The sequence below is a fragment of the Camellia sinensis genome, chromosome 14, assembly GCF_055761805.1.
Source record: "Camellia sinensis isolate YWXY chromosome 14, ASM5576180v1, whole genome shotgun sequence".
NCBI lineage: Eukaryota > Viridiplantae > Streptophyta > Magnoliopsida > Ericales > Theaceae > Camellia > Camellia sinensis.
In genome coordinates, this window is record NC_138974.1 from 132,105,929 (window position 1) to 132,118,404 (window position 12,476).

Here is a 12,476-nt window from a genome sequence, read left to right on the forward strand (position 1 = left end):
CCTTTAAAATTACCCCTTTCGTGATGATCAAAGTTGGTTGAGCAAGTTATCATCACAATATACCCATTAGGAAACCTCCTCTAGTTGGTTTGCAACTTCAAAATCGTGTGTGAGTTTTAAATATTTCCCCTTTGGGAATTAGCCAATATTTTAATTAATTTTTTAATTTTTAAAAAAAATACATACATAAAATAAAAAGAATGATATGACAATTTACAATTACATTTTGACTTTTTTGATTAAATTCCTTATGATCATGATCACTCTAGACCCATCTCTAAAGAGTAAATGTAAATATGGTGGCATTTACACACACTTTAACCTATAGACACATACAAGTTCTTTATCAAACAAGGTAAAAAAAAAAATCTCAAATGGCAAAGCGCCAGCCATGGAAATTCAGGTAAGTACAACCGACATGGCCAATCACCATTCAAAATCACTGATTGGTGATTGTTCCGTTCGCCTGTACTGATATGTCCATCAAAAAAAGCACCTACAATTCTAACAAATTTAACCAAATGACTTCAATCTCTTCACAAGCGTGAACAAATGTAGTAATTTGCACAACAGATTAAAATGTCTCCTAATTACCATATGAGAGCAGTTGTAACATCGAACAGACAAACATGAATTGTAACTTTGCAATCTCAGGATACGGAAGCAAGAAGAATCTAATACATAAACTTCTAGCGCACTGATTCAATATCTCATGTAAAATCAGTATTCAATCTCCAACAAAGATTTGTAAACCAAAAAAGTGAGCATGAAATTAAACTGGCAATGGGCATTGCAACACATTCCACCAACTCTACGCGGAACCTTCCTCTAGCTTGACATCATCGGGCTTCTTTGACGGTGGCAAAGGGGATGGAGAGCCCTCTGCTCCCATCTCCGCTCTGAGATCATTGATGCTCTGCTCCAATTCATTTATCCGGGCTCCCATTTCATCAAGTACTTTGCAATTAAGGAAAAACACCAGTACATCATATAAGAAAGCATTAACATAGCAAACTATGAATTAGTAACTGCAGAACCAAATAATCTGGAATCTAGACACAGAGCAATAAATCCATATTGCAGTTTGTGACTCTACCACAGGTTCCAGCATGTAGATTGAAACCACAATCTGTGATCAATTTACTCATATTGCATCTTGAGAGAGAGAGAGTTCAATCATTAATGGATTGGCCCAAATGAACTACCCATTCAAGCAAAAATAATATTCCAACAAGCAGATTTGTGTCAGGGTTTGGTAAGGCACCATTATTTTAGTAGACACCTTTTTTGCACTCCTACTATGATGGCGTTTGGACCATAATCAACCAGGTTCAAATAACTGTTTGTGAACGGCCCAAGGACTCCTCACTCCAGCCCCATTAAGCCCCATCAACAAATGGCACAGCAAGTGTATGAAACATGGTTATAAATTCAAAGAGCTCATGCATCCATCAATGTACCATAGTTAGTATTACTGGAATTCATGAAAGGCTTGACAACGATGAGAAACAGACACGTCTATGGTCTTGGGAATCACAGAAAAGAGAGATCAACTAAATTCTTTCAGCCAAAACAAAATGTGGCCTAGGTTGGAAGATTGCTTTATTTCCCTCATATGCTTATGAATCCTAATATTTGAAAACTATCACCCCATCAAACTATCAAGAAAAAAAAATGAAGGAAAAGGATATCTTTTGTCACGATGGACTCAGACATTGTCTGGAACCTCCCTTGCTGCACAATGAAAAAAAGAGATATAAATAAATCAATAACAGTAGAAGTTTTACAACTATAAAACATAAGATCTACATTACAACTCACCATCTGTTGAAGAAGGTTTTGTACCTGAAAGAACAATTTAAACAAATCAGTCATTTCTGAGGCTTTGAAACTATAGAAAAAGGCAGAAAAAAATATTTTAACATGCTTCTATCAGATAGAGCAGTTCTTTTTTCAGCAATCTATTTTCTTGAAGACAGTAAAACAAAAGATTATGTACAGTGGGATAAGCTTTATCAATCAAAAGCTGACATGCACATCCAAGGAGATACAAAATTGAATAAAGAATGCCAATTCTCAAATTGTATATATATATATATACACGTATTATGCATTTGAACCAAGAGTTGTCACAATAAGAGCAGAACAAATCCAAATGCCTAAAGTATGCTTCATATCACCAGAAAAGTATCACCACAGCTAGATAGATGAAAGCCAGAGAGTCACAAAAATTCTTATAAGGAGGACCACAAATCACGCGACTTACAAAAACTGTCATATCAGCAGTGCTTTGCTTTGGATCTTCAGAATCTTGTCCATCCTGTAAGTAAAATCAGTCAGATTACTGCACAACATGTCACAAAAACTTCAACTACAATCTGAAAAATACAATAGGAAGTACGGTATACTGTCAGCCAAGGTTCTGAAAAGCGGTTGCTGTCTCCGTAACGGTGGCGGTGACACGGTTGCTGTTGCGGGGTGTAAAGGCCGTAGCGTAACGGTTGTGGTAACCGGAACCGTAATTTTTTTTATTTTTCGCACAATTTGAAAAAAACTTACCGATACGCACATTTTTTTTCCATGATCATATTTATTAGGTTTTAAAATAAATATTGATTAATTTTTATAAATTTTTAAGTTTGATCTAATATATTTCATATTTTTAAATCGCTATAAATTGAGTTTTTTACATTTTATTTTAATAATTAATGACTTTATATTATACAAAAAATCAATCACTAACTATTATATATAAGATAAACAATGACAAATGTAAGAGAATAAATAAGAGCCTAAATATATATATATATATATATTAATCAAGCCAAATAGATAATGACCACACTTATTATTATTATTATTATTATTATTATTATTATTATTATTATTATTATTTTCAAACAATATATAGATAGATACATACAAACAAAATGATTAAGTGATAACAGCTGAATAGAATAGCATAGGTTTTACAATTTCAACAAATCAATAACATGTTCTTCATCTTCCCTATTCTCTCTCTCTATCTCTTGTTCCTCCATCTTCCCTCTTCTCTCTCTATCTCTCTTCTCCCATTTTCAATTTTTTTTTTTTTTTGTATTTTTTCGAAAGAAGCAATTTAAAACTGTTACGTAACAGTGCGTAACAGGCCGTTACTGCACCATTACGACCGCTATAGCAGCCGCTACGGCCGATACACCTATGAATCTCAATCACACTGCAAAAGCAGCCGTAACGAGTGGCGGTAACTGCCACAACCATTACGTAACGGTTGCGGCCGCTTTTTAAAACCTTGCTGTCAGCTCAACAGAAGAGTGAGAGGGGAGTATCTTGAACAACCACAAGAACAGATAAACATATCAACTAAAATTGTTCCGTGTCTTAAAACGAACAAATCACTATTTTAAAGAATTTGAACTTGCAGCTACACTAGGGAAACAGATGAAGACTAACCAATAAATTGTTCTAAATTAATAAAATACTCTAATAGGAATGGATGATCCAAAATATCACCCTCCAGTTTCTAAAGTTCCCGGACCTTGATTTCACTGCATAATCAGGTAATAGTTGTAACTCAGCTTTTATTAGATTTTTATAATTGCACCCATATTTTTAGACTACCTTATTTTCTTGCATTGTATATATATACTAGCGGCTGCTGCAATGCGTGTATAATTTTATCCAATTTGATAGTAATTAAATAACAAATAAAATTTAGATGTAACATTCATAGCAAAATTCATATTAGAAATACATGAGATGCAATAGAAAATTTTAAAATTAAAAATTAAAAAACAAAAAACAAAACTGGGAAGGAAAAACAAAGCTTATGCACAGTCAATATGTCTGTTACTTAAATTATTATTGCAGTCCATCCATTTAGGGCACAGAGGAGTAATAGGGAAGCCTATAATTTTATTTCCTACATTGACCTAGATACTACTCAAGATGCTCCGATTATTCTCCGAAATTGACCTAGATATATGGCCAACCAAATGAAAAACAGGCCATGTGCAAAAGAGGGACAAAAACAAATGAATGATTTGAGGGATTGCAATTAGATGAAGATTTCTGAACAAATTGGCATTGAAATTCGTGGAAGCAAAAAGAATAATTCACACAACTTTATACGCATATAAGAGAGATGAAGATTTCAAAATAACTCTCTGAGGAAGAGAATAACTTACCATTCTTCGCTTATTCCTGAGACTCTCTCTCTCTCTCTCTCTCTCTCTCTGCGCGATGCGTTGAGATGATAATAATAACGACCCCAAAATTTGAAGCGAATAATCGTAAATCCTGAACGCGGACATTCTTTTCCCGGACAGTTCGATTAATTACCGGTTTGCCATTAATTCAAAAATGTCAAAATGACGGAACTACCCTTTGTAAGAATGAAGTCAGCCTTTTTCAATCTTGTTTGTTTGTTTCTTTTCTTTGCCAATAAAAAAAAAAAAAAAAAAAAAAAAAAAGAGAAGAAGAAGAAGAAGATGAAGATGAAGAAAGAAAGAAAGAACAATTGTTTGTTTTCGGGTATTAATGATATGAAATAATGTTACAATGTTTTTGTTGTTGTGACAAATAAAAAAAATACATTTTTGTTTTAAGATATTATACACAACCGTAATTATTATAATATTATTGTTTAATTAAAAAAATTATTCACTCTGTCTAGTTTGATTTTCAAATTTTACTTTTCAAAAAGTATTATTTTTTATTTTTTTGTATTTTTTTTCACTAAATTTTTTTAATATGTTAAATAATTTTTTTAATTTTTAGATACACCTTACTTAGATATATCTAAAAAATATAATATTTGTGAAAAAAAAAACCTTTAAAAACTCACTAAATGTCAAAGAAAAATTCAATACTTTTTTTTATATTTTTGTGTATTTATTAATTTTTTAAAATATTTTTTAGCAAATATTTTATTTTTTAGATATATCTAAATAAGGTGTATCTAACCACATGGTGGTTGGCCTAGTGGGTCATGGCTAGGGTCTGAAGGTTTGCTCCCTCCCAAGTCTCAGGTTCGAATCCTCTAACTAGCAAATGTATACCTTGGGGCCATGAACCGTAAGGCATATGCCCTGTTTCGGAACGCTTGTTTATGCTGTAGGAACTTAATCTGGTATGCGTACCTTGACCCAAGATACTCTACATAACAACAACAAAAAAAATAATAGTAAGGTATATCTAAAAAAATAAAAAAAAAATTAATCAAAATTTTAAAAATATTCACTAAAAATTAAAAAAATATATATGAAAAACAAATAATTCAATTTTCAAAAAATTAAAACCAAACAAACTGATTAATTTTTTGTGAGTAAAAAAATTAATGTAATACCTGATTTTTAATTGATATCAAACAAACTTTTTAATTTTTTTAGTTAAAAGTTGACTTTTTTTTAAAATCGCCAAACAATTCCTATCAACTTATTTTTTCAAACTTGGGATTGATTAACACTGGCAAAAACGCACTAATAATAATTAACGCACATGAAATTCAATAATTTGACTTATATTTATTTTTTTAACTGCATTTTTATTTTTATGAATAGAAAAACAAGTAATACATATACTATCAAAATAAATAAATAATACATTAGAAATATGTACGTATAACCTGTTAATAGGTTAAATGCAAGGTGATTGTGAACAAATTTTTTGTTTGTTAAAAATTAAGCGGAAACTTAAATCATTCTATTAATTAGTAATTTTCAAATCTCTTGAAATCAAATTTTTCAGGAAGGATCATCAAGTGGCCCCTGTTAGGCTTTTAGCTTTTATTTGGTGGCAACACCATACACACCCCGTCACACTGCAAAAAAAAAAAAAAAAAAATCATATTGCAAATCACATGAAGTGGTATTTTAAGAAGTTAGTGTTTTTAATTTTTTTTGACTTTTTAGTGAATTTTTTATGTAAAAAAGCTAACTTTTTATAATTTTTTTTTGTAAAAAAACTAAAAACTCACTGATTTGACTGTGTTGTTTGTTTTGAACTTTCAAATCATAATTATACACTCATTTCTCAAAACTTAATTCAAAACATAATCATTACTTTTCAAAACTCATAACCAAACACATAATTCAAAACTCTTTTCAAAACTCAATTCAAATCAATATTTTAATTTTGTTAAGATTTTAAATATTTTAATATTTAAATGTGTTACGATTTTTTTAATTTTTTAATTTTTTGAATATTTTTAAATATTTTAATTTCAAAATATTATGATTTTAATTTTTTAAATTTTAAAATATTTTATAAAAATAAATCCAAACTCTATTTTATAAAAATATTTTTAAATATTTTAATTTTTTTTGTTATGTATTTGGTTACAATTTGAGTGTAGAGTTGTGAAAGTAGTATGGAGTTTCGAGTTATGTGTTTGGTCATGAGTTTTAAAAATAATTTCTTAATTAGTTTTGTTTGATGTGTTTGGTTACGATTTGAGTGTAGAGTTATTTTTAAATTTAAAATATTAACATTTTAAATTATTTAATTTTTTGAATATTTAAATTATTTAAATTTTTACAATTTAAATTTTTTGAATATTTATTTTAATTTTTTACTTATTAAATTTTTAGAATATTTAAATTATTTAAATATTTATGATTTAAATTTTTTGAATATTTATTTTGAAAAAAAATTATTTCCTTTGTAGTATTTTCAATTAAAAAATTGATTAATGTTATTTTCTGTTAATAATAAATTTTTTTAATTGAATTTTAAAAAGAATTTGGTTATGAGTGTTGATCAGAATTTTTAATAGTGTAAAAGTAATGTGTTTGTTATGAGTTATAACAATTTGAATTAAGTTTTGAAAACTCTTTTCAAAACTCATAACCAAACAAATTTTCTTACTTCACATGTCAAATCAAGCTTTCAAAGCTCATTCAAAACTCAATTCAACACTCTATTCAAAAACCATAACCAAACAAATTTTCTATACTCAAATCATAATTTCACAACTCACAAACTCAAAATACAATTTATACTCTCAAATCATATTTACAAAACTCTACCAAACGCAACCATTCACAATGCTTGGTTACCATTTTTTAAAAACAGTTTTCAGAAAATTCTACCTTCTTATTTTCCGTGTTTTTTTGTTTTTACTAATTTTTTTTAATATTTTGAGCAATTTTTAAATTTTTAGACATATCTAACATAAATATACCTAAAAAGTAAAAAAAAAAATTGAAAAAAACCTTTTAAAAATTCACTAAATACAAAAAATATAAAAAAAAATACGAGAATTCAGTACATTTTTTATATTTTTATATATTTATTAATTTTTAAAAATATTTTTTTACAAATTTTTTACTCTTTAAATATATCTAAGTAAGATGCATTTAAAAACGTAAAAAAAAATATTTAAAATTTTAAAAATATTTACTAAAAACAAAAAATACCAAAATCAAAAAATACAATTTTTAAAAAAGTTAATTCAAAAAACTCAAATCACTCATATTGTTTTTTTAACAAATTCCCAAAACGCCTCGAAGCCTTTTTGAGCCTTTTCATCATTATCTTCTTCCTCTTTACCTAGCACGTTTTGTCAGTGAAAAATGAAAACAAAAATGATTTGAACCACTAAACAAAGATGTCTAATGTATCTTTAATTTGTCTTCTTTTTTTTTTTTTTTTCTTTTATTTCACTGTTTTTTTTTTTTTTCAACAATAATTTAGACCACTAAAAAATACATCACTAATAGCAGTAATACATTGGGAATGATAAAAAAAAAATAATAAAAAAAATAAAACAAGACATAGAAAGTGAGCAGGACCCGCTGCCACATCATTAGTGCTCCCTTTAGTGATCCCATTTTAGTGCTCCTAAACATTTTTCTTTTTTTTTTATGGTTGAACAGCTCATTAGAACTGCACTGTTGCAGCTCTAATTGGAGCTCCAAAGCATGACCCAAATTAAAATTCGAAACCAAATCAGAGATCCAGTTTGGGCATTTCTGTCCATTATAGCAAAGAGCGCCATTTGTGTTCAAAATTTCAAAATTCAAAGCTCGGTAAAGTGAGCAACATCTGCATTTCTTGATTTTATTTCAAAATTCAAAATAGAAAGAAAAAAAATTGAGTTGGGTTTGGTAGAGTTTTCTAAATATGATTTAAAAATAAAATTGTATTCTGAGTTTGTGAGTTTTGAAATTATGATTTTAGTGTGAAAATTTATTTGGTGAATGAGTTTTGAAAAGAATTTTGAATTGAGTGAGGAATTTTTGATGTGTCATATGTTATTTGATATAAAAACTTACAACTTATAACTAAACACACAACTCAAAATTCTATTCAAAACTCATAAAAAATTTTAAAAATTCAAAAAATATTTTTTATTGAATATATAAAAATTAACATGTGTCAATTGCAAAAAAAAAAAAAATGCACTGTTCCGGTCAACTGTTCGGACGACCGGTGGAACGTCCGATGGGACAATCGGTTAGCCCAAATTTTTCCTTCGTGGACCGAGTTTTCAAAATTGAGTATGGAATTAATTTTTGAAACACCATATGCAAAATTGAACATAGACAACACTCGATAAAATGAAATAAATACACATATATATCATCACCATGAACCTGGTGACGATGATACATATACAAATCATCCAAATCAACAACACACATAGATTATACATATATATATATATATATGTATATATGCACATATCGGTAAAGTAAGTAGAGCAAATCTTCATGAAGTCGTCGGCCAACGAGATCGTCCGGTCTACAGCAGCAACGTCGGGGTGGCAAATCCTAGCGAGCTTCTGGTACGCCACCTTGATCTCATTACTGAAGGCTCCCATAGGGATTCCGAGAACCTCTAGAGCGATGCGCACGAAGAGGCCTGTTTGGAAGAGCAAAGGCAGTCAGACTTGGTTCTCTCCGCTGATGCACAAGAAGCTATTGCTGTAGAGACCACTCGTTGAAGTCAAAATTTGACGGAGCATGAGATTACGATAAAGAGAGGAAAAGAAAAAGAAGAGATGAGAGAGAATGAGAGAGTGGATGTGATATTTGAATGTGGGTGAAAGACTTCAGGCAACAAGAAGAAAAATATTATAAACTTTGCCTATTATTAAAAATTGAAAAGAAATATTAGACTATAAGAGCATCTCCAACCATGCTCTCTAAAATGCCTCTTCAAAGTACACAAAAAACTACCTTCTTTATTTTGCCTAACTAGTTTAGCTAGTGTACATTCCAACCATACTCTTTATTTTAGCTAACCATTCAAACTAACTTAACTAATTTTTAAAAGAAAACTATAATAAACATTAATAAATAAATAAATAAATAATCTTTTTATAACATTCTGTATATATTGACGTGGCATTTGTAAATATTTATTTATTTAATATATATAATTAAATTATTTATAAAAAAAATATTTTCAAACAATCATATTATCTCAACAGTCATATTTTCAAACGGTAATATTCTCTCAACGGTGATATTTTCAAACGGTAATATTCTCTCAACGGTCATATTTTCAAACGGTAATATTCTCTAACGGTAATATTCTGTAACGGACATATTCCTAACGGTCATATATTTTTGTTTATAAAAAAGATTTGCTCTTTCATTTTTACCAATTTGAACTATATTTCTCAACTTGAATTCAAAGTCAAAGCACTAAAATCCAACAAGAATTCAAACCAGCAAAATTCAAAGCACTGTCTTTGCCCACGAAATTTACATCTTTGCCCAACACTCCTATTTTATTCATATCAGGGGCTCACCCCGATCACCATTTTACGAAAAAAAAAAAAAAAAAAAAAAAAAAACAACAACAACAACAACAACAACCACATCCACAGGCAGGATTTTCTTCTCTACTCTGCCGCCGGTCTCTTCTTCTTGCCTCCGTCCTGAGCAGCCCTTGACGGTGCTGCCTCCGTGTTTTCCACGCCGCCGAGCAAGTTCACTCCCCCATACTCCTCCACTGCAGCATATGGAGGACCTCCAAATCGGAACATCACGGTGGCCTTCCGCTTCAGCTCCTTGTTTTCTGCCTTTAGCACACTGATCTCTGCTCGCGCATCCTTATACATGCGTTGGAGCAGAACCAGCTGGGCATTTACATGCTGCACCTCATTTGTCCTACTCTGCAGCCGGTTCGACAAATTAGTGACCGCCGTCATGCTTTCCACACATGTCTTCAACGTATACTGGTTGGCCTCCACATCTGACTGCACCGCCATTTTTTGCTCCACCGACCGCATCGGAAAATTCAACGGAGCAAACTCCGGGGCACTTGGTTGAGGTTCCAGTGCCACCGCACCAGTTCTCTCTCTTGTTGACTCGTTGAGGTCGGGAAAGAGAGTGAGCAGACTCCGGGAAGACGAGGCCATTTTCTGGGCAACAGAGTATTACAGACTATCTCTCGTAACAGAGTGTTACAGACTCTCTCTCTCAGCACAACGAAGAGTTTTTCAGAGAAATTCGCAGTTTTTTTTTTGTCTCAGCCTCTGCCTCAGCCTCAGGTTCAGTCTTGGTTATATAGCCGAGGCAGCCACGCGCATCGCGCGCCTCTTGCCACCAGCCGACAAACGGGCACGCAAGCCAAGGCGCCCACGTGCCTCGCCATCATATCTGGCACGTCTTTTGATGAATTGGGCACGCCTTTTGATGGCACGCCTTTTGACAAAATTGGGCACACCTTTTGAGGGTGCCACTTTTCCAAGGGTCCGACAAGACTCTATAAACTGTCCCGACATTTGATACCGGTTAGCTTTTTTCAGGGGTCCGACAAGACTCTGTAAACTGTCTCGACATTGATTCCGGTTAGCTCCTTTATGGGTCCGACAAGACTCTGTAAACTGTCCCGACATTGATTCCGGTTAGTTTCTACAAGGGTCCGACAAGACTCTGTACACTGTCCCGACATAGATTCCGGTTAGTTTCTACAAGGGTCCGACAAGACTCTGTAAACTGTCCCGACATTGATTCCGGTTAGCTCCTTTATGGGTCCGACAAGACTCTGTAAACTGTCCCGACATTGATTCCGGTTAGTTTCTACAAGGGTCCAGCAAGACTCCGTAAACTGTCACCACAACTGTCACAACATTGTCTGCTACAACGGTCCGACATGACCCCATAAACTGTCTTCTACATGGTTATGACACCCTCATACAGTGTCCTCTACAACGTTATGACACCCCCATACAGTGTCCTCTACAACGTTATGACACCACCATACTAGAATATCCCCAAAATCACAAATTTAGTTCATTGAACTACGGAAACAAACCCAAATATGAGGGCAATTCTATAAGAACCAACTAGTCAAACTTAAAAATAAAATCTAGTCAAACTTAAAATAAATAAAAACATAGCTGCAAAACAAAATAAAAACAATTAATTCCTAATTGGAACAAAGTAATTTAAAATTGGTACAAATTTGATTCATAATGGACATAACATAATTGAACATCTTTGAAAGTAATTTAAAATTGGACATAATTGGACATCTTTCAAAGTAATTTAAAATTTTCCCGATTCACAATTGGAACAAATCTGATTCATAATGCATAGAAAGTAATCTGATCCCATCTAAAATTTTCCTAATGCATAGAAAGTAATTTGATCCCATCGTGCACAATTAAATTTTGATCTAGATAGGACAATAGGGGATGTAGACTTCTTCAATTTGTTAGCCTGATTATATATGGGTAAATTAATCTAGGAAAAATGCTGAAAGGTATAGAAAGTAGAAAGCCTAGTAGATGTATCCAGCAGTTGGGTTTACTAGACAATTTCATCTAAGACAAACAAGAATAGAAACAACTCAAGATTTCGGTGGTCACAAATATATAGACTCCAGATTACATGGACACAGGTCCAACATAAGATGCTTTCAAAATTAAATCTTCAAATTTGGCATCAATATATATATATATATATATATATATAGCCCATCAAATGAAAAAGAAAATCAAGAAGCAATGCAATTTTTCTTAGTATATTAATCAAATCTTCCTTCATGGTAATTAAAAATACCAATAGCTTACCTACCAGCCAAAAAAAAAAAAAAAAACCCAACAGCACCTCAATGTTATTTTAGCAAATTTCTGCTGCCTCAATTTTCCTTGGACTGAGTGTAATTTCTAATCTTGTGAGGTTGGATAATCAAACCTCTGCCGTCTCAAAATATAAGAAAAAGAAAACCACAAAATCACGCATCAAGAAAATGTGACTCTAAATAAATTTAACAAAACCATCGGGTGATTCTCCATAGAGCACACAAGTCCCTTGGTCTTGAAAACAGAGGGATTGTTTCATGGTTGGATGTGAGTTTTCATATAAAACATGTATAGATTCTTGGGTGGAATTGTGGGGTCAATTCTTTGAGGCAATTTATCGAACATGTAGATGACATTGCAGAAAACCCTCTACACATTGAAAAACCTATCATCAAGCAATCTATAAAAACAAATACAACAAAATATAAAAGTG

At 31.7% G+C, this 12,476-nt stretch overlaps 1 protein-coding gene across 1 annotated transcript; it reads right to left on the reverse strand.

Annotated features, from left to right (window-relative positions):
• Positions 1-561: 561 nt before the first annotated feature.
• Positions 562-4,353, reverse strand: LOC114310379 (heat shock factor-binding protein). Its single transcript, XM_028256349.2, has 5 exons — positions 4,188-4,353; positions 2,267-2,320; positions 1,822-1,845; positions 1,692-1,734; positions 562-954 (listed from the first exon to the last, which is right to left on the reverse strand). The coding sequence occupies exons 1-5, from the start codon at positions 4,311-4,313 to the stop codon at positions 812-814; spliced, it is 390 nt and encodes a 129-aa protein (XP_028112150.2). The 5' UTR covers positions 4,314-4,353; the 3' UTR covers positions 562-811.
• Between the last annotated feature and the right edge of the window lie 8,123 nt (positions 4,354-12,476).